We start from the raw sequence: 24,555 nt of genomic DNA, 5'->3' as shown, positions 1-24,555 counted from the left end.
AGCAATATATAAAACTGGTGGTTAAAACAATGCTGTATTTGTTCGGTACACATGCGTACCGAACCAAAAAACCCATACCAAAAATTTTCGTATGAATATGTGTGATGTTACACCCCTAATAAATAGTAACAATTAATGAAAAAAACATAAACACTAAAAAATGTGGTATGGGAAGTGGTGCAATTTTGAAATTTGCCCATAAAACTAATACATTAAGAAAGCTATCATTGTCTATTATGTTGAATTCAAATGAATCAACCAAATACTGACAAGAAGAACAAGAAAACCACTTAATGCTCTTAGTTAAAAATGTCAGCCCTTGCTTACTTGAAATCACGAAGAGAATCATGAGAAATATTTTTATTCTACATGCCATTGTTCTTATTTATGTTAGGCTATTAATATTTGCAATAATACTTAACCTTAGATAAAGGAAAGTGTTAACCTTGGTTTTTGTATCATATCAGTAACTGTGGAATTTCACTGGTATTGCATCGACTAGGACACTGATATTTAGGTATCATGACAACTCCACTGCCAGGTTTTCAGAAAGCATAATAAACTTGACTGACAAACTCTTTCAAATGGAAAACTTCTTCTACTTGAAATGAAACCTTTCAGAGATTCTTCATATTTAGAATAGGCAGTGGAGGTTTAATTTTAATGACATGAATTGGTAGCTGCTTCGAGTGTGATATCCTCTTGAAGGACAATACAGTAGAGCCATGAAGCAAAGCACTAAAGCTTGAGTTGCTTTCAGCATATCAAACCTTAATGACCTTTCCCTCCTGAATCACTCTCTCAGCTCACTCTGCATTGACAGCTGAGGAGAAACGTTTTAACTAATAAAAAAGAACAGGTAATATAAAGATCAATCGTAGCGTTTAGTGGTCAAATATTTCTGAATAAAGACTGCCGCCCATGGCAAGGTTATATATTTGATAGCTCATCTGAAAAACTTAATACCATTCAAAAGTTTAAGGTTGGTAACATTTTTAAATGTTTTTAAAAAAGTAATTTTTTTTCATTAAATAAGAAAAGATTACATATTAAAATAACTGTTTTAAATTTTAATATAATCTAAAACATAATTTATTCCTGTGATGGCAAAGCTGAATTTTCAGCATCATTACTTCAGTGTTCTGTATCACATGATCCTTGAGAAATCATTCTAATGTGCTGATTTGAGGCTCAAGAAACATTTCTTATTATTATCAATGTTAAAAATTAATGTATCACATGATTGGTGGAGGCTCTGAATATATATATAATATATAATGTAAGATTTATATATATATTCAGGATTATTTGATGAAAAAATCATTAAAAAACAAGCAGTGATATTAAATAATATTTTTGTAACAATGTAAAAGTCGTTACTGTCACTTTTGATCAATTATATATATTCAGCTTCCTGAATAAATATATGTCCTTCCTGAATATAAGAAATATTAGTTTTTTTAAAAATAAGTATTTATTTTAAAAATCTGTTTTATTGTTCCCAAACTTGTCCTTCCTGAATAAAATTTGCTTATGTTCTGTCTCTCCACAGTCTCTACTTCAAAAAAAAAAGTGAAAAAAAAATTAATAAAAATAATAATAAACTAATCTAATATATATATGCAAGTCTGACAGGGGCCATTGCCTGTATAGAGTGCATTTCTCATCTTTTGTAGCAATGAAATTTTCAGTCGTTCCAGTCTGTTGAGGTTTCCTCCCTCGTCACCTCACACACCTATTAAAACCACAAAGAACTGCACTCACACATAGCTGTGTGAACGCGCACACACTTTTCTAGCACTATGCACTCACTAGAGAGTTACATTTTCGTCTGGTTTGTGTCATTTCCAGTCATTCGTTCCCCTATAAGTGAACGTTTGGAAACGGTGGGGCTGAGACCAGCTGTTGGTCTGATGCAGAGAATTAGAGAAAGAAACAGCAATGCTGAGGCCAGTGAAATTGCAGGTTTAGTGAGGTCAGAGAGTTGTGAATGAGGCATGATGTAGAGCAGGGCCTCCTGTGTACCGATAATGCTCTTGTACACCGCAGACTCGTCCTCAAGCTTTTAGAGATTCAGCTGGGGCTTCAGAGCGCTCTGCCTGCTAATGCATCAAAGGTGTCAATTCCTCCTCTGAGCTCCGAGGAAACATCACAAATGTATTAAAGAGAGAGAGAGAGAGACAGTGATAGAAAGATAGATAGATAAGGAGGGCCTGTATGAGAGAGAGAGAGACAGTGAAAAAACATCAAGAGTTGGCATGATGCCGGGCACTAAAATCGTCCTCCCACACTAACAACAAATACATACTGATATAGACTGACAAGCATGTACTGAACTGGCGTTTACACAATATACAGTATACACACACACACACACACAAAACGTGTACACACTTCTTTATGTGGTCGGCTGACGAGCATCTTACACTCACATCATAATTAAAGGTTCTTTAATGGTTCTATGCAGCATGTTAGTTTAAGCAAACTGCAATGTTCAAATCTACACTCATCTAAAAAATTGCTGGGTTATTTTTTTCCCACATGATGGGTTGTGCCTGTTGAGTCATGCTTATTTTGAGTCTGGCTTATTTTTTCAGTGTTGGGTAGTTTTTGTGTTTCCCAGCCACTGGGTCAGACTCAGTTGAAACAGTACACGCCTTTCAATGTAAATGTAATTTGTTTATTTTACTTAACTTAACCCTTTTATTTTAACCAGATACTTTTTACTCTTACTCAAGTAACTATTAAGATTACCTTTACTGGTCACACTTTAGTTTAAGGTCCAATTCTCGCTATTAACAAACCTTTAACTATGACTTTTGCCTCAATAATCTCCTAATTTGCTGCTTATTAATAGATAGTAAGGTAGTTGTTTAGTTATTGGGTAGGATTAGGGATGTAAAATATGGTCATGCAAAATATGTGCTTTATAAGTACTAATAAACAGCCAACATGTTTGTTATTGGTATGCTTGTAAGCAACTAATAAGTAGTTAGTTGGTTGGTTAGTTCACCCCAAAATGAAAATTCTTATAATTTCTGTCATTCTGTTATTTTTTGTTTTCTTTGCACACAAAAAGTATTTTTGTAGCTTTGCAAAATTGAAGTTGAGTCACTGATGTCACATGGTCTGTTTTATTGATGTCTTTACTACGTTTCTGGACCTGGGAACATTACAGTTGCGTTGCTGTCTATGGAGGGTCAGAGAGCTCTCAGATTCCATCAAAAATATCTTATTTTGTGTTCTGAAGATGAACAAAGGTCTTACATGTTTGGAATGACATTAGGGTGATTAATTAATGAGATAATTTTCATTTTGGGGTGAACTAACCTTTTAAAAGTGAGAATTGGTCCCTATACTAAAGTGTTACACTTTTACTTTTAACCAAGTACTTGTACTTTTACTTGAGTATAGCTTTTAGATACTCTACCCACCTCTGTTTATATTAGTGCTGTCAAACGATTAATTGCGATTAATCGCATCCAAAATAAAAGTTTTTGTTTACATAATATATAAGTGTGTGCTGTGCACCATTTCAGAAGAAAATAGATGACAGAGACATTTGTATCTGTATTTTTTTTTTCTTAAATGAGTTTAAATGTATGTAATATTGTGCACATGTATAAAAACTATTAAATATATATACTAAGAATTGTATTAATCCAAAATAAAGTGTAGAGGCTGTATAGTGCATACTATAAAATTTTGGAGGATTTAAGTTAATCTAAAAGTATTAACCAATGAAGGTAAAAAATGGAATAGTATTCTTGTAAAAATGAATTAATATAAATCAACCCATTATGCTGGGTTAATAATCAACCCATCTTGCTTGGTAAGCCTAGCCAATCATGTGCTCTGTTCTCGATTTAAACAGCAGCTGCATTAAAAACAACCCAAACTGTGTTGTTTTTAATCAAGTGAAGGGACCTTGAGTTCCTTAATTTTTCTTTGAATAAGTAAAAAACAATACATACTGTAATTGGTTTCTAAATGGCAAGATAAAAGGTCTTTGTTGAACTTCAGAAAGTTCTGTAGTTTAAAAACTTTTTGGTTGCACAAACCATTTTTTAGGATGCACAACATCGCACAATTAAACTACAAACTTTAGAATCTCACAGATGGAAAACTACAATCCATTTTACTAAGATTTTTTTTTTAAAGATTTTGCCTTTTTATTATGACAGAAGAGAAGTGGGAGAGAGAGGGGGTAGGATCGGGAAAGTTCCTCGAGCAGGGATTCGAACTTGGGACACCTGTAGCGCAAAGGCGCTACATTTTACTAATATTTACTTTGTAACAAAACAAATCATTTGAACACCATTTCATCACCATTAACTTTACAATCCAACAGCTACACTTACATGTTTCGCACCAGCTTGTCAAAGTCCAGTAATACAGCTATTATAAAGTGTGAATCTCATCTTGGCCATTATATCTAACTTGAATTGGTGTTTGGTTTTAATTCAAACAAGAGTGCTGACTCTTGTGTAATACAAGTGCTAGCAAACTGTAACTGCAGTTTTCAGGCACTCAGTTAATGCCTCTTCTGTGCCTTGAACGCAAGTTGTTTTGAATAAAAGTGTCTGCCAAATACATAAATGTGAATATTACACTGTTGTTCCATCTCCAGAAAATGGATGCAAAATATATATTGTACATAGGCTATTTACATACTGTAGATTCATAGTATTCTCCCGCGACCATATCTGCATCCCATATGGGGTTGGAGATGACAGGAACATTTATTTTAAACCGCATTTTATCATAAGATCTCTTTACCACCCACTAACAACATGAATTACAAATCTCATACTTAAATACCCAAAGCTAAATTCGCATACACACATATCCACACACAACCATACCTCACACACACACACACACAATACATGAATTACAAATCTCATACTTAAATACCCAAAGCTAATTTAAATTAACACATATCCACACACAACCATACCTTCTATTCCATCACCAGTGCTTTTATGCTTGTCAGCATCATAAACTGCCTCACCAGCGCTTTCATGCCTGAAATGTTTCCCCTTCATAAACTCACCTGATTGACAGATATTTTACGAGACCGCATCTGAGGATTCTGTATCTCTCTGATTAAAATAAGAAATAACTAAATCAGTTCATACTTGAACGAATGCTCATACCAAGAAGGTCTTTAAAAATGCATATAGCGCAGTTGTACGACTGATTACAACAAACTAATATATAGAGAATCAGCTGTAAATATAATGTCCTCTACACAGACAACGAGTCTAAAACAGAATGTGATCAACTGTAAGCAAAGCATTTATAAAAGGAGCCTCAGGCTATGTGACTTTGCTGCATAGTGTTGTTTTTTTTTGGTGTTTTCTTTTTATTTTTGTGTTTTGACTGTGTCATTTTTTTTTTTCTTTTTAAATGTGTATGTGGGATCTTTTATTTTTTTAAAAAGAGAAATGTGTACAAACCAAATTAGAATCTACTTTCTGCCCTTGGAGGAAATGAGTGCACGGTGGAGGAATAAAGGATTAGTGAATGCTGGGAAGACACATTTCTGCCAAGTCACGTTGTAAAAATGTAATGTTTAGAAAATTTAGTGTTTAGATGAGTGAGGGGTTGATGTATAAATAAATTAAATTTTATTTTTTGGATATTTTTTTTATTTATTTTTTTGTGGTTATGTTCAGATATAATCATTATAATTATTCTGCTGAGTCAACCTCTTAAATTAAATCTATATTTGCTGAGCAACAGTGGAGATGCTGAACCTAATGAGCATGTGCCAAGAGGAAATGAACATTGCATATTCACACAGCAAAGCAAAATGAACAGCAAACAGCAAGTTCCTCATTTAAAATATATCTCCATTTTAAATAACTTAGAGTTTATCTTTTAAAACACTAATAATTTAATAACACTGTTAAATAAAATCTGTAGTGAATCTCAAAATTAAAATAATATCCATTTTTCATACTGCATTATTCAGCTGTGATTCTTAAATTAACTTCAACTGGTTTATTTTATTTTTATTTTTATTTTTTTGCTTATTTAGTTCAAATATTTCAAAATATTATTATCATTACATTAGCCAATTATCTGTTTTAACCCTTTGAAGCCTATTATATAAAGTGACAATTTATATATATTTTTGTCTGATATGCTGTTATAGAGATTTCATTGGTTTCCATCACAAGCTACCAGAATTTAATCTTAATACTTTCCCTTACCTTATAAATATCAACAACTGCGCCAGATTGCATGCTTTTTCTCTCTGTGGGCCTCTGAACACAACTGAGTATTTTTTTTTTAACTCATCATATTATGATATATAAAATCATAATGTTCCCTTATTTACTAACTTAATTATATTTTGTCAAAATGCTTTGATTTTTTTTTTATTTACTAACTTACTTATATATTTTCAAAACATTTTTTTTATTTTGCATTTATATGTATTGATAAGTGAGGTCACATAATTGAGGACATGAACTCAAATTGTTTTTATGTTTTGATTAGATATGTATTATAAATGTGGGTATTTTTTTAAATTGATTAATTTGCAGCAATTTAATGAGGCGGAAAGGGGAATTTTGAATGCAACAAGAACACACACACACTCAGCAGAAATGTAAAGTAATTCGCAGCTTGACAGGCATATGGAGTACCCTGCAGTAGAAACTGCGACAAACACTTCTGCGAAGAAGTTATCTGACAGTAATACTGGACAGATCATTTAAATTACAGCCTCGATATGTGACGGTGACAACAGTGTCCATGATATCAAATTAGCACTGCCCCGGGTTCTTATCTCATGCCGATTTGAATCAATGATTGCCATAAACTGCTTATAATGTGACATAACATATAATCATTCTTTGCAAATATTTTGTCATACAGAAGGCCTAAATGTGTCAGAGCAGGTGGTTTTGCCGTCTTCCTGGTTATTATGTGGCCAAAGATAAACGTGGGAGGCGGGTGACAGGTAGTCACATCATGATGTGACTTTACAGTACAAATTATATCATATTACTGACACCTGCCCTGATGAGTCAGAGTGGTTTTGTCAGATGAGCCGTTTTGGAAAATGCCACGTTTTCGGTGCAGAGAGCAGCCACATTATTGACACAATCTCCCTCGCAGAGAACATCAGCATGGAATCCACACAGAGGCTGATGAGTAAACAAACCCACAGCTCTGAATACAAACACCTCCACATATGCACACACACACACACACACACACACACACACACATAGGTAATCTTAAGGGGAACGGGAGCGTGTAATCTATGGTAATGGCAGCCACCCACCCTGCGTGATGGAGTATTCCCAGGCCTGACGAAAAGAGCTCCTCATCAGTCAGGATGCTCAGGCATTACTAATGGATGTGAGGGGGCAGAGAGTCACACCAGAATGATTATAAGTGCAATACTTTAGAATGATGTGCGAACAAAAAATCTTCCCCCTCATTTTTATAGGGATCAATGATGGATGAGATAAAAACACTCATAAATTTCACTAAAAAAAGTGATTAACTTGTAATAAAGTTCTGATGCACTTTAAAGAACAATTTAATGTAACTAGAACATATAGACACTAAGTTGGGGCACAATTCAAACAAATGAAAATACTATATTATAAAATACTATGTGTGTGTGTATACACACACACACACACACAAACCTGCACAAACCATGAGTTCTCATGAAAGCAGCATGTATTTATTTCAACTGTCATATTAACACTGCACAAGTGAGCAAGCAGAAGCGTAGGTGCATGTAGAGTTTTAGCGCTGAGCCAATTTTTGCCACGTACTGTATCATGTACTGAACTGAAAATGCACTATAAACATTTTTACCAGCACAAACATTTATGACACATTAAGCGCATTTAATTTAAGTAGTATATTGTAATATTAATATTAATAATGAATAATAAATTGTCATATTAATTTTTTTTAATATTTCATCGGAATTATACTGTAATTGTTCATAACAATTAATTTCTTTACTTGCAAGGGTTAAACCCTCAAAACTTTAATTGCCAGAACAATGTAGATTATTTTATTGTATTAGTGTTTTATAATACTATTGTTTTGAGCTAAATAAATATAATATAATACCTAAATACATCTAAATATAGTAAAAATAGAGAAAAATATATCCAAGTATCTAAATATAAAAGGAAGAAAATGTACATACAATTAAATACTAGATGATACATACATATTTTTATTTTTAGAAATTTATTGGTACCAATATTGGGTACAATATGCACACATGCATACACATACACATATACATATACACACACATACACACAATATTGCTACTAATAAATAAACAAATAAAAAAATTCAGATGATGTAATATTCCTAAAAATAAGACGTACAAAATGCATGATGCACAAACACTGCATATTCTATTGAGTAAATCTGATTTAATTCTGATGATGTGATCAGTCTGCTTAACATAAAACTACACTTTGTCAAATGGATTTGGTTGCATGTTGATTAATTACAATTTGGATGTAAATGTGATCACCCTCCTTATGTAAATCAGATTACATGATGATTACAGTCATTCTCAATAGGCAACTCCTGTTAGCCATTTTATAATTCCTGACTGTTGTAATTAAATTGGTTTATTTCTTTAAAGTAGAAATGCTATTAGTATGATAGCATAACGTAAGCCTGCTGCTTGAGTTACAAAGCTTTGCTTACGTAATGCTTGTGAGTGCGATGTGAAACAGGCCTTTTTCTTGCCACAAAAGTAAAATGAATGCATGTAAACCCATTGTAAAAACAATATTATGTAAATTGTTGCGTTCAATTCATTGGGACAATTTACACAGAAAGGATTCGCCCTGCTCGTGTTTCACAAATAAGGCCAGATGTGTGAGGGAAAGAATTCTTCTAAACCCGAAAGTCTAGATGGTTGCTGAGTTTTTTCTTGCCAGGTTATTTATCTTAATGAGAAAGTGGTGCATATGAGAACAGCAAAGAGACTTATCAGATGACTGAAATGCTGAGGCACTGATGCATTATGGGTAGTTTCAACAAAAATGCTGTTTTATGCTGTTTCAGGTTGAATACCCACCGCTGCTACTGTGAACTAATATATCGGTGCATGTTTGTGTCTCAGACTGAAAGCCAGGGCTGGGAGTGGATTTTTCTGTTTTTCCGGAGATGGAGTGATTTTGCCGAAGGCAGTGTGAGCACAGGAAAGTTGGACCCCTCCTGCTGTGTCTCAAAAAAACTTAAAAACAGACTGAAAGCAGCTGCTCTGTGCGCACACACTCAATCACACACATTTGCTTGTAATGACTGTGTTTGGGTTTATCTGTGTGAGCCTGATGGGTGATTTGTGCGCACACACGTGACATTTGTCAAGTATGGTAACCCATACTCGAAATTGGTGCTCTGCATTTAAACCATCCAAGTGCACACACACAGCAGTGAGAAAGTGAACACACCGTGAAGTGCACACCCGGAGCAGTGGGCAGCTATATATCCAGCGCCTTGGGAGCAACTGGGGGTTCAGTGCCTTGCTCAAGGGCACTTCGGCTATGGGTATTGAGGGTGGAAGAGAGCGCTGTTTATTCACTCCCTCCCACCTACAACTCCTGCTAGCAACGAGACTCGAACCTGCGACCTTCTGGTTAAAAGTCCAATTCTCTTACCATTAGGCCACAGCTGCCCCATTGGGTTTATCTGTGTGGGTAACTGAATAGCTCATCAGAGGGAAGAAATGTGCGCAAAGAAACACACAAAAACACATCCACAAGAAGATATCCAATCAACACAGACACAGACAAACTCTCGTGTTCATTAAACTAAAGAGTGCTTCAAGGTTCTCTAACTTGCTTATATGCTCAGAATCTCCCACTGATATACCAAAAGAGATGTATACACACATACAGGAGTATGTCAGATTATATATTTATGTCTTGCCTAAAGCACTTTTCTCACTAAAGTAAGTTAATCAATTAAAACATAACTCTTAGAGGTATTCATAAATATGAATAATTAAATGAAATGAATTTAAATGGATTAAACATACATAAAAATAGCAGCCGCATTACAGAAGTGAACTGGAGTCACAGGGGAAATTTGCACTGAGAGTGCAGTTTATTTGCATGCGTTGTTACAAATCAGGCGACGATGCAAACAAGTCCACAAATTAATGCTGAACTCCATTTGCATCTTGGCTGGTTCTGTGGTACTGTAGGTTGTGGAGGACATACAACAGAATCCCTCCACTACTGTGTTTCAGGCATCTGACTATTTGAAATGCCAAAAAATGTGCTCAGCTACCCTGCACGTCTGGATATGAGCCAAGTTATAATGCTCTTTCCCATTATTTTTCATCATTTTATAAATAACTGCTGCTATGATCAATAGCAAATGTAAACAAACATCTTTCTTGAACATTATTTGGTTTGCCATCTGTTTTCCATGGACAGTTATTGTGCAGTGTTAATTATGGCAGGCAAATTGCCTTGAGGTTGTGAATAAGACCTAAGTTGGATAGAACAGAAGCATGTAAGCACTCATAATAACTGAAAACCCTGAAAAATGAAATAAAAGTAAACACTGTATATATTTTTGAACCTTTAAACAAAAAAAGGTTTGCATGTGTTTAGATTATATTTGATACATTATATAAATTACATAATACATTTAATATAAAACATATTTTATATTCTAATAAAGTGCATTGTTATAGCAAAATAAATTCAAATTAAATTAAATAGATTTCCAATTTTTACTGGACTATTTGCCATCACAGGTCCAGATAACTTTTTGCACCAACACAAATCCTCTTTTGGCATTAATAAACTGTCAATACAAGCAGTAAAAATGAGCAATGAAAAAGGGATGGAAACGTGATATTTTTGTGGTTAACCTTATTGCATTTACAGGATTTTCCCCTCACAAAATTTATGGGAGGATAATATTTAAATAAATCATACAATGTGATGTATTAAACTTTGTGGTAGTCAGTTTACTCATATTTGCACAATTCTTTAAAGCCCCTCCAAAAAGCATGTCTTAACCCATTTTGTGCCTGTGTTAGACTACTCTCATCTGATTACCCTATGCTAATTTGTGTTTGGTAATTATGTAAATGAGAGAGTGTTTAATTTGTGCATTGTCAGTAAATCAGCCCCAGAACATTCCACTCCCATTGGTTCTTTTATGTGATTGCAGTCTCACAATAATTTGGCCTGTTTAGTAAATCTGGCCCATAATGTTAAATAGTCATGGCTTAGTGTTTCAGTCTGTACCTGTATATGTGGAAAGGGTTAAATGGAAAAGCAGAATGGTAAAATATTTTGTACACAGGTATTATCAAAGCAGCGAGTATGGCAGATTGTCAAGAGTTGGCTTCTGGCCACATAAAAATTATTTTGCCTCATTATTTAGGTTATTCATGCTGTTCAGATCAAAGAACCCACACATGCACAAACAAACACACAGACCTATTCACTTTCACATATAAGCATAAGACGCTTGCGCAAACAGGATGTCACCTAAATCCATTCAAGGCTGTAAACGAGAAAATCAATTGCCCCAAAGCCCAAATGCCATTCAGATACAAACATTCTCAGGGCATTTCTGTGCAATGCAGAAGACAGCAACTCTTCCGACTTTCTTACTTTAAGCATGTTCCATGACATCACATGTCAAAACAATACATACTCTGTTCCATTCAGAAGGGTTTCCACAGGTGTGCGCATCCTAAATAGACCACTGTTTATTCTAATGGTCAGGTGCTGCCGCTTTCTGTTTGCTCTTGTCGACTGACCTCAGTCCAGAAATATAGATGAATGTAAATAAATAATTAAACTGACTTGGAAATGAGGACAGAACTGAATATATAAAACACACACAGACAAATACGGACATGCAAAGAGAGAATATCACACCCTCCAGGATCCCGCCGTCACTGTAACCTTGACCCCATGAGTTTGACTATGCCCGAAGCAGTGCATTGTGGTCTAGTTGATGCCTTCGAGTCAGCATGGATAAAAACTGTGAGTCATTCTCTTATTGCTGTGCAATAAGAGCTAATGTATTATGCTGCATAATGAAAGTGGCAACATTCAAAACACAACATCATTAATAAACAAGTTATGAGGATAAAATATATCAAGAAACACATGAATATTAGCCCCATTTAGGAACTGCAGCTAGTTGAAATTAGCTAATTCTCACAGCAAACTCATATTAGCTTGTTTGATCAATATTAAACAAGAAATGCTGTTTTGTACATTTAAGAAGTATCTTTTGCCTAAAATATATAAAGGCAGATATGTATAAAATTTGTGAAAAAATATATTATATATAACGTGTATTAAAAATAAGTATACTATATTTTGTACTGTTATTGATTGTACTGTAGCAGTTAAAATATTATCTTAAATATTTAATTAACATCTAAATTTACATATTAGATATTTAAACATTTATTTTAGTTTGACTTCCCTAAAAATACATCTAGTCAAATAAATACTCTGTAATAAGATTTACAATTCATTTTAAATAATTCATGTTTTTTAAATTGAAGAATTCCAGCAAACTAATATTCCTAAATCTGACACATTAATCTAAAAGAGGTAAAACAGCATTTACTTATATAGTATAAGCATATGATCTATAAATGTGTTTTGTACAGTTCACTTTGCATAATTAATATGTTGACACTGATAAACATAATCATACTGCAGAAGTAATAATTACAAAGTCACAAACTGTCAGACGCCCATGTATGGGCGTCACTACAGCAGTTTATCACACATCACACGCCATAATTACAGACGTTATTGAAAGCTACAGCACAGCCAGTGAGGCTAGCGTGTTTGTGTGGAAAGGGGCTGCGAGTGGGATAAGGGATTAGAAAGGGGTTAATAAGAGGCCAACAAAATTAATTACTGGTGTTTACCTTTTTATGTTTTAATAGAATTCGTTCTTCATCATGCTGATCGGTCAGGATTGTGATTAAGGCCATGCCACCCACACACACACACATACATACACACACACACACACACACATACATACACACACACACACACACACACACACACACACACACACACACACATACATACACACACACACACACACACACACAATAAGCTTTTCATCAGTATTCCTTCATTCCTATCTAAGAAAGGTAAGGAATAAGAGTGCTAGGAGTGTTGAGTACAGCAAACAGACAAGCTGTATAAAAACTGCAGTCGTGCATTCAATCTCTCCAGGAGATCATAAATCCCAGTTATGATGAATGAAGGAACTTAATAACACAGTGCGAAGTGGGTAATGAGCAGTACTTCTAATCATATAGTTTATAATTAACAAACAGGATGCACATGTTGAAGCTACTGTTGAAACTTGTGTCACTGCGAGTGTGTGTGTGTGTGTGTGTGTGTGTGTGTGTGTGTGTGTGTGTGTGTGTGTGAGTGCAATTCATGAGTGCAGTTCATTTGAGGGCAACCCTGTTCACTTAAGCAATTAACACAAACAGGAGATTTCCTAAGAGAGTGCTTGAATATGTTTTGATTAGATCAATAGAGACTCTCATTTAGCTGCATGACATCAAGAGAGTTTGCTCACTCTTTTCATTTTCGCATCATTCTCTCAGTCTTTAGTTATACATACATACATACATACACATACACATACACATATACATTATATATATATATATATATATATATATATATATATATATATATATATATATATATATATATATATATATATATATATACATACATACATACATATACATGTATACACACAGTACATACATGCATAAATATATTAGGGCTGTCAGTTTAACGTGTTAACTCAATTAATTTGTTATTTGAAAAATAACTTGAAAAAAATGCCCTGTATGAGTTTGTCCCATATAACGAGTTTAAATGTTATTTTATACAACAGTTCAGTAAATAAGCTGATATTGTGTTATATTTTAAACACAATATTATGTATTTTTGCTCAGTTTTGCAGAGAACATATAACCTTTAAAGCCATAGCAAAATTGTTGTGCAACTCTGAGCAACACAGCAGTGTTTAGTTTCTGAATGAATCTGTGTTTTGAACGAACAGTGTGAATCAATGATTTAAAGGCCCATTCATAGAGTGGCCTTACAGTTTATTTGTAATAAATTTTATGTTGAATGAAATAAAATATTTCTTCCTAAAGCTACGATTTGTAATGTCTACTTTTTCTCCATTTTAGTTACTGGGAAAAGCCCATTTTTACTCACACTTGTTTCTTTTCGAGAGTTAATTTTGTACCCATACTCCCATCTATGAATAAATGATCAAGCACAGTTAGTCAAGATGCTTAATGGATAGCAGAGCAGAGATAAGGTGATTGATGTACTAGTTAAACTGCTGATTAGTGAGCCTGTATGCTTCTTTTGGTGCTTGCTGTGACAATGCAATCACTGTTCCCTACATCCACTAATAACCACTGAAATATCTTCTGAGGTAAACTGGATTCCTCAGAAACGTGTGCGTAAGAGATCGTGAAAACAGCTGCGGTAAGACAGTGTCCAGGGAGACCAGGCAGTTCTGCTGGAGCAGGGAATGTTTGGGATTGGCCCAATAAATTTAAGTGTAGTTTATTTTGGTGTCTGCAGGAAGAAAACGGAAAGGGAAAGCATGAATAATTCTGTTATTAAGCAGCGCTGGCTCTTGTTCTACTGTTTCGGGTGATGAAAAACACAGAGAATGAGTCTCCCTCCACTCTCAAAGTGTCAGAGGAATATTATTTTGTTTCTGCCGTATTAAATTTACCCCGTTGCAGCCTTATCAGCCGAATTAAAATTAGCTTGCTTGTTGTACCATCACTGTATTCCTCGGCTTCTCACTTGTCTTTCTTCATCGCCCACTAAAATCCACATACACACACTATCTCTCTCTGTAGAAATCTTTTAGTTCATCGAGTACATCAGCAGCTGTATTGACAGTGACAGGTAGCATAACTCATATAAAAACCTCTCTCGTGAAGTTTGTTTATTGCAGGTTACTGTATGGCTAAATGTCAGAACGCCCTGAATCTCCAGGCTTTAATTAGTACTCTCAACGGATGGCTTCTCCTCAGCTTTGTACTCAAAATTAGAGCTCCACAACAACTTCATGCATACACTCACAACAAAAGCAACACATGCACACACACACACACATAATTGTGATCCACTACACAGAAATTCATCTTGACACATAAATCATGAATAAAGACACATAGCTCTGGGAGAAAAACAGTAAGGTGAGATGTAAGCATACTAGGGATGCACAAAATATTGGATACATTAGTACCATATACTGTACATTACCAGCTTAATTTAGCATGCTCAATTCCCATAATTTTACATTTCGATTACCTCTGCCATCATCTAATGCTCATTTAAGGTTAATTTTTAAAAACACTTTTATTTTAACAACACTTTGTCAGCACACACTTCAATTCTGAAGACGTTATCCTGCCATTTTTATCTAAAACTCATGACAGGCAGACAATAACATTTTACTTTCATTTTTGCTGATTACAGTAATCATCTCCCAAATAAAAAATAAAAACAAATACAAATAAATGTTTGCTTTACATTGACTTCTATTGTTTTTATATTGAAGTAATGACATTGTAAGTTTGCCATTTTTACATTTGCAATTTAATGTGTTTACATAAGCCATTTTTCTTTTGGGAACTTTTTCGATGGTCCATACAATGGTGTTTTTTTTCTTTTCTTTTTCTTCAGTTTTTACTATCCTGGGGACATTTAACTCACAAATCTGACACACACAGTCCAGCTCCAGTCACAAGTGCTCACATTTTGCTTCTCTCATTCTTTTCCAATCATTTAATGCAACAAAAAGTGTGGTCTATCAACTTCCACCTTCCCCTCTGGCAATGTTATCCCCATGACAACAGACTTACTGTTACAACTACTGTAGTAACCAGTCTCCCAACTTCACCTAGAAAAGATTTTTACTCAACACAAGAACACACAACCTCAAGCACATCAACACATGTAAAATAAATAAAATAATATTTACAGATTACAATTTCTGTTTTAATATATTTTAGACAAAAATGGCACCTGAAATACGGTTAAAATTTGATTTTTTTATTTATTTATTTTTATTTTACATACTGTATGAGTCACCTGTCTCTGGTTTTCGTACACAGTCAGAAATGAGATATGAATCGGTGGATTGAGATTATAATTTAAATGATATTCTTGCTTATCTTGTTTATCACCTTCGCATTCATTCCTCAAATGAAGCTTATCATTAACCACTGTTCTTAGAAAAGATTTTCTTGAAAAGACAGAGAGGGAACAAGGCACCTTAGAGACAGATGTGAATGCGTTCCTCTCTACCCCTCCCTTTCTCTCCTCTAGACCCATTTAGAAACACTTACAGGCCATTAACAATCATTCCCCCTGATTAGAATGGCCTTTGAGTGCCTGGACAAATTGCTTTCAAACATGTTAGAAAATCCTCAAGCCATTTAGACTGTGTATTTGCCGGTACCCTGCAAGACCCATTCTGTCATTCTCTCTGCCTCTCACCAACCCTGTTAAAACAGTGTGAGGCTGAGATACTTTGAGATGCGTCAGCCTAAGGCTATCTCTCTCTCCTACTCTTTTTTTTTCTCTCTTATTCTATCTTCTACCTCACCTTTCTTTTAATTCATTGCATAATTACAGTAAGTGAGGGCCATTAATGAACATCCAATTCTGCCTACGGTTTGAAAACAATGGATTCTCGTCTATTGTTACTTCCTCCCACGCTATGTCAGGATTTTTTTCAGCTTAAAAGCAAAAAGACTGGAGGCACAGGGAGCCGCTGTTATGTGCCGCTGTGCGTATGTGAATGTAGGATGACCTCTTTGATTAATTAGACTCTCATAAAGCGTTTAATCAGTTAATCAGGCAAATTAGCGCTCCAGAAATGACCCACAAATGTGTTTAAGTGAAAAGGGTTCATCTGTGTGTGTGTGTGTGTGTGTGTGTGTGTGTGTGTGTGTGTGTGTGTGTGTGTGTGTGTGTGTGTGTGTGTGTGTGTGTGTGTGTGTGTGTGTGTGTGTGTGTGTTAAGCGAAGTCTGTGTGTTTGTGTGCACGCTTTTGTTTGTATTTTTCTGCACCGTAAGCCGAAAGGAGAGAGTGATTCATTAGCCTTCCTGTGTGATTAGAGCTCCCTGGCCATGTTAACGTCAGGACCCCAACACAAAGAGTTTCAGACAGGCAAACTCAGAGGACGGCTGGGCCCGGGCCTGGGGCTGAATATTAAACGCCGCCTGCTACACTCCATTAGCACAGCAACAGCGCTAACGCTCTTCAAAAAGAGCTGAGCTAAGTACAGCTGTAGCCACTCATTACCAGAATGGCTGGAATCATTAGTAAGCCATTTGCAATGTAAGATAGTGAGAAAAAGAACAAATAAAGTATCAAATTAACCTTTAAACATTCGAAACACAACTTATTATAAAGCCGTATAATAGCACTAAACTATAACATCATATATACTGTAACACTGAAACACATAATCACATGCCAAAAAAAGATCGTCTTATATCTGGACTCATTTAAACGCTCATTAGTGTGTGTTTGTAGTGTGCACTTGGACAACTGCCTCTCCACATGACAGCCCTACGGGGCCAAAAGAAACTTAAGAGCACCTGCTAGTTTTTGTTAATTAATTTCTTTATTTGGTACTGTGTCAAAATGCAAGTTGTGGCATCATAGACAACGGTTTCTCTGGCAGATCTTAACTAGCACAGAGTTGCATTATATAAGTCGATTGGCAGCGGTTCAGAAGAATTTAAGAGCTAATATGCAAGGAGCATGAATGGCAAACTCCATAATCCATAACTACAGACTAGCAATGAAATATCCTTACTAACTAAGGAGGTATGAGGTAGCCAGTGGTTTTCAAATCACTCTGACATTTCCTGACCATAAGTCATTAAAGGTCATCTGACTAGTCAGGAAAAACATGAAATGATGGCTACTGCAGCTTACGTCATGCCATTATGATCCATTGTAGAACTACTGCTCAGATCTATAGCAGAGTGTATGGTACAAAGAAGTAAAAACAGTTTACAGGTCAATGATGTATGTCCACAAATAAAAAAAAATATTTTGAAGGGAACGAAAAAGCGAGTTTGAAATAGATGTGCCAGATGCTCAGGAAATAACTCTTTGTACTCTTGTTGGTTTCATATGGTTTTGAAAAACATGTTTATACCAAGAAAAGTGTCATGTGGTGAAACCAAGTACAAAGTAATTTTTTTCCCTTGTGGGAATACATCTGGGAGTGCACATTTTAATCATTACTTTCAATATGCATTTTGATCTCACCACATGATTTTGTGGAAAATAGTTTAAATGTTAGTTATAACAAAAGTGAAACATTTTTATAAAAAAAAAAAATATACACCACCATTCAAAAGTTTGGGTCCATTAACACATATTATTATTTGAAGAAATTATTAAAATACTTCTATTCAGCAAGGATGTGGCAAATTGATCAAAAGACAAAATAAAGACATATATATGAGACATATATATGTTACAAATTATTTTTATTTTAAATAACTGCAAAGAAAAAAAAACGGGGTGATTTCCCGGAAACATTGCCCCCTGAAAAAAAAAAAAAAAAACGTAATATAATGCACACCAACCAATGAAGAAATGTCTCTCTATCTCAGCAGCAGCCAACACAAACCGACTAGCCCCTTCTTTCTAACGCAATAGCTACAATGTTTCAGAATTCAAACTCATTGCCTCTACACATAAATTGTGCATTTGTGTCTCACTCATGCTGGCAGACCTATCAACATATTCCTCTTCAGTGGCATACATGTTTTAAAAATGCGTTGGGAGATGGCAGTTTGGAATGCAATCCGGGTCCCTGCTGCAGCTCAACATCAAACATCCACACAGCGTCATGGGCGGAGTTAAAGGGAATAACCCAGATACTGAGTTCAGCATAAGATCTGCTTGGAGCCTCTCCACAAAAAGCTGAGATGGAGCCCCATAAGACAAGCTTGATGTTACTGGCTGAACCACAGGGCATACGAACAGGTGTTGACTGCTGTAGCGGAAAGCTGATCCAAATAACTACTCTGGGACACCTCACTGAGACTGAGACATTCCGGTCCAATGAGTTAAACAGGAGACTCAATAATGGGGAACATTTCAGTAAGGTTTAGTTTTGTTTTTAAGGCTACGCCATGGGAAACAAAGGAAGATTCAGCTGTTTTTTCTGTTCTAAAGGCTTTTATGAGCAGAATCTGCACAGAATCTCTCATTTATGGCAATGTATTCTAGTGTAGAGGGGAGAGAACTTGGATTAACCCAGTTGAGGGGTCAAAGAATACATTTTTAAAAAATGCAATTCATACATGCAAGAGCTTCCAAAAGAAAGAAAGGAAAAAACGTTCTGCGATTATTGTAGGTTCAAAATGAATAGTGGGGTTTTGCATACACTTGGTTAGGGAAATCAGTACAAAATTTCATTTAATATAATTTTTTTTTTTGCTTTTTCTAAAACTGCAGATCAACCAAAATCTTTGCACACAGGGAAACTGTGGCTCAGCTGCTGCAAGGTTTCTTTCCTTTTTTTTTTTTTTTTTTTTTTTGAAGCAAGACAGATAACAGCCTCTGTTCACAAAATGTGCTGTCAATAGATAGAAATAAGAGATAAGGTGCAATTTTTGCCTTGTGGTGTCAAGTACTTATGTTTTAAATTCATTTGTTTCTATAAACTACAGAATATGTGGAAGACTGAGTCCATTCAGGACTTAAAACTTTCTTAATATTCTGGAATAGCGACAGTAAAAATATCAATGTATGTTTCTGCTTCAATTCATAATTTACATTTGAGAATCAAAATGTTCTTGATATTTACACACAACAAGTTACTCTACAATAAAAACATACTCGAAGTTTCAGAACTCAAAATTAATCCTCCAGTTTAAAATATGAATTATTCTGTCTACCTTTCTGAAGCTTCCGGATCTGAAATGGCGAGAATCCTAACTTCAGTCTACCAGTGATTTGATTTCTGCATTTTCACCAAAACTCCCTTTATAATCATTGACAAAGCTGACACTGCTCAACGAGTCTCCTAATTACATTGTGTTTTCACTAGGTTAGTTATAATGAAAGTATAGGTAAAATCACGTTGCAATACGGAGATTGTAAGGATCTGTAGACCTGACTGTGTTCGGCTCCAGTGCAGCACTGCAACATTTGATGCTACGGGAGTAGTTCTAAGAATAAGACTGTAATTAATACTGGCAGCTGTTACAGTAAAAGCACAACAACATCTTTCAAGAGAGTTTCACATGTAATGCTCATTTCATATGCAAAGATGTTAGCCGATCATAGCAATGGGAATTTACAGTGAAGTCTCACAGAAGACACACCCCTTCCAATGAAGCGATCAATTCAGAGTACGAAATTTATATTTGAAAATGACCATTTATAATCACAATCATGACCATTTTTGATGAAAAAATTAATGCAAAGATTATAAGTGCACCTCAGGAAATATTCTAAAATAATTTTTAAAAAATGCATTTCAAGACCTATTACCTGGCATGTGATTTAAACTAGATTTTTCCTTTTCTTCATAGCAGACAACATCATACTGCATATCGCTGAACCTTGAACAAAAACCTGACAACTTTGCACCAGTGAGGTGCCCTCTAGTGCTGGGCTAGAGAACAACTGGAGCATGACATGCCCATTTTTTGAATCACCACCAATGTTTAGTCCTCTATAAATGAGAACCGTTCCCACAGCTTTCTTTTGGCCTTCATAGCTCCTAATCATTTTACACAAAGCACCCTAAATGTTGTATAGTGCCCAGATTATTATGTTAAAGACATTTAGCAAAGCTTAAATGATTTATTGCATATCTAACATTTTGAGAGCACATCACTGCAACAAATGCAAACAATTATTAAAGTACACAAGATGTAAGACAACGGAGGCTGTCAGCCAGAGCGGCTGAGAATCCCGAGCATGTCATTCTGCAGTCTTTGTACGTTTGAATATGTGCCTGTGTGATCGTGTGTGTGTCCTCCTCGTGCTTTGAGTTAGAGTGAACATGGCACTCTGATTTAAGCTGGAGCAAATGCACCCTTCACAACAGCTGCTCTGAAATTACCCATCAAAACTATCACCACTGAGCCCAGCTTCTTTCCAATCAGCCTGCACTGTCTGTCCTGTAGGGCAGGCCAAGTAGAAAACACACACACACACACACACACACACACACAAACACACACACACACACACACACACACACACACACACACACACACACACACACTTACCTATCTCAAGTTACAAGGTACAACAGGTACAAGTCTCAATTTGCATACTTATGCCGGGAACAAGTAATAGTCTTCATTAGCATATATAATTTCCCTAACAGGAAAAGGCCTGGACCGGACACAAAGTTTAGGCTCCTACTACAGCAGAGCCTCAATTAAGCATGTGAATGGAATGGATTATAATGCTGGCTGAAATGGAAGGTGAAACTGCCAGAAAAAGACAAAAATGTTTTCTCTCACCCTGCTCTCATCTCTTATTTCTATCTGCTCTCTTTTGGCTATAGAAGTACTAAGCGTCCTGTTTTGTCCTCATTTCATCTCATATAATTTCTGATTAGCTGTGCGTTCTTTTTGAAGCATAAAACAACAAAAGGAAACTTTAAAGTCATTCAGTATGCTGACTAAACATCTACAATTTCATCAGCAGTAAAGGCCAATGATGCCCTCAAAGAATTACACATACATATGGATGACAAATACAGCTAAATGATTTTTCAAAGTCGTACAAAAAAAAAAAAAAAAAAAAAATCTGTTATATGCCATTTGCCTTTTTACTAGCAATTTCTGATTTAAACTGTTTCAACGTGAATATTATGTTGTAAAAAAAAAAAGATTATTGGAGTATGTTTTATGAAGAAAAAGAATTAGTCATCCTATTTCATGTCAGAATTTCATGTTTAATTAAATGTGTTACGTGTTTCCTTGTAATCATTTGTGCAATTTCTGAGTGAAAACAGTTTCTAAAAACCTTTTAGTGTAGGTGACATCCTCAAATATGACAGACACACACTCTGTTTTAGGATGGTTAGGACCATCAGTGAATTTCCCAATCAGTTGCTGAAGCTGAAAGCACGGTGTTGTGGCATCCATAGGTGGGTTAGTACCAGAACAGTGCTTGAGGTCAAAGTTTAACATACAGCTCAATAGTCTGAGCCCAGCAAAGCAAGACCTGCCATCAGTCTCTGTTACCAGAGCGTCAGGGGTCTGTGATCACACCGCAATAAAGTCACAAATGCCTCATAGACTCACAAGCCTGACATCTAATATATAGTGATGCTTTACACATTGCATACATACAGTACAGTAAACTCCCTCATCCCTACTGCATAAAATGCTTTTAGGATTTCATTTTCTAGTGAATTTTACAAGTGAAGGTCAGGTTGATGGCATGAGTTTCATAGGTCATTAAATCCTCTTTTCTTTACATTTCATTCAAAGGTGTTCCCACTTAAGCATATGTCCAGATTTTGTTGTCACACGCGTTTTATAAACATACTTTAACTTAAGACAATCGGGAACTAAAACGTAAACACAATACAAACCAATAAAGTGTGCTTAATGAGTTCCTAATAGCGCATCGTGCTGCTATCTTCAATAAACAAAAACGACGATTGAGTATTATTACCGGTGATTCGCCTCCCGTGTTTTTGCAGAGCGGACCCCGGAAAACTCCTTTGATGCTCCGGTAGTGTCCATTGCTGAGGTGCGTGGAGCTGATCACAAGATAGTAGCACGCCATCCGGTCCAGCGTCACCCATGAGCGGGCTCCAGGGACGGCCAGACGATCAAGTTAGTTTGGAGGTGATCTCGCAAGGGTAACAACCGAGTGGAAGAAGCCGGAGGACGTCTCTGCGCTCTGGTCCGGTCGCTTCAGTCAGTATTGGACGGCGTTACAAGGACACGCAGATAAAATACGAATCTGATGTGACTGCTAATCGGAAACACCGTTTCAGTGTCTGATTCAGTGTCTTTCAGGAAATCACTGTTCAAGGAAATACTTGTGTCACATCCTCTGTCTGTTTTCCTCTGTAAGAAGAGCACCTGCTCTCCAGCCCAGACGTCGTTTTTGGATGTTGCTCTGGAGTTACTCTTCAGTCCCACACACTCAAGCGTTTAGCATTATTGTTATAATGCTATATATCCATTAGTACAAGAAACACTTCATCTGAGGTCATGTCTTCCTCAAACAGCCTCCAAAAGTCAGGTCTGTAGAGTGATGTGAAAATAGACATTCCAGTGCTAATTCATTACTGTGGTACTTATTAATCTGAGTGATGTTTTAGCTCGCTTGATTTCAAACGAGTGCGCGCTTGTCTTCAACTGACCGGTCAACTCTCTGGCTAATTTGCTGCATGTCCGATCGCAGATGCTTTTTCCCTGCGCCGAGACGATCCGCGCTCTGAGCTGAGTCCAAATGAGTGTAAATCAGAGGTTTCCTCTGTTTCTCTCTCTATCTCCCTCGCCCTGACTCTCTCTCTCTCTCTCTCTCTCCCTCTCTCTCTCTCTGCTAAGAAGGGATTTGAGGGAGAGTAAAGCTTTCAACGGAACGTGGACAGTTTTTGGCGATGCAATGCAATCAGTACGTCAAGAAAACCCCTTCAAACACATGCAAGCATTTTAATATCTATCTATCTATCTATCTATCTATCTATCTATCTATCTATCTATCTATCTATCTATCTATCTATCTAGTTAGTTAGTTACTCAATCTGTTCTGTGGTAACTATTGTCTTACAAATAATCTTAGAGGGTCAGGAAACCTATTGATTTAATGTAGACTAGTGTGTTTATCTATTCCGACCAGTGTCTATATGTTCTCCTCTTTTGTACAGTTTTTGAAACACTATCATAAATTGTTTTTTTTTTTTGTTTTTTTTTTTTTTCACCACTGCAGAAGTTTACCCAAATATGACGACTTCTGCTTTGGTGAACCCCATAGAAATGTGAAAAGGGTCCATTAAATTTCATTTAAAAATGTAAATCCCCCTGAAAGTCATTGTATAAATTGCACACTGCTTGCTTAATCTGGCCCTTAAAAATGACTTTAGGTGGTCCATCCATTCAGGTTGTAAAAGTCAAATAAAATACTAATTTTGACTTCAATAAAACCTGCCGATTTAGACATTACCACAGGAAACACATTTTTGCGTTTCTTTGCCCAAAACTCTGGTATAGGCCTACTCAGCACACAATTAGCAACTGCACTACAATAAACTGCCATTTTAAATGAATGCACTCTTTCAGATGCTACAGTAGCAAATTAAAGTAATTTAAAACCATTGAAAAAGTAATAAGAAGTTTAATGCTGGCCACAGGGAGCACTGACTGGCACTGTCCACTGACTGTGGTGCTGAAACCAGAGAAGCTCCTCAGGATGAGAGAGATCCTGAAACAATGCCATCAGGCAAGG

The 24,555-nt window shown here is 35.8% G+C and overlaps 1 protein-coding gene across 1 annotated transcript in view; it reads right to left on the bottom strand.

Annotated features, from left to right (window-relative positions):
- LOC109106544 (zinc finger protein 804B-like) overlaps window positions 1-24,340 on the bottom strand; it is a 90,918-nt gene extending 66,578 nt beyond the window's left edge. The window contains exon 1 of the mRNA XM_042741109.1: window positions 22,771-24,340. Coding sequence (XP_042597043.1) covers window positions 22,771-22,884 — 114 coding nt within the window. The 5' untranslated portion in view covers window positions 22,885-24,340. The remainder of the gene's footprint in view (window positions 1-22,770) is intronic.
- Between the last annotated feature and the right edge of the window lie 215 nt (window positions 24,341-24,555).

This window comes from Cyprinus carpio, chromosome B16 (genome assembly GCF_018340385.1).
Source record: "Cyprinus carpio isolate SPL01 chromosome B16, ASM1834038v1, whole genome shotgun sequence".
Taxonomy (NCBI): Eukaryota; Metazoa; Chordata; class Actinopteri; order Cypriniformes; family Cyprinidae; genus Cyprinus; species Cyprinus carpio.
Note: the sequence above shows the minus strand (reverse complement) of the source record. Positions and strands in the feature narration are given on the sequence as shown.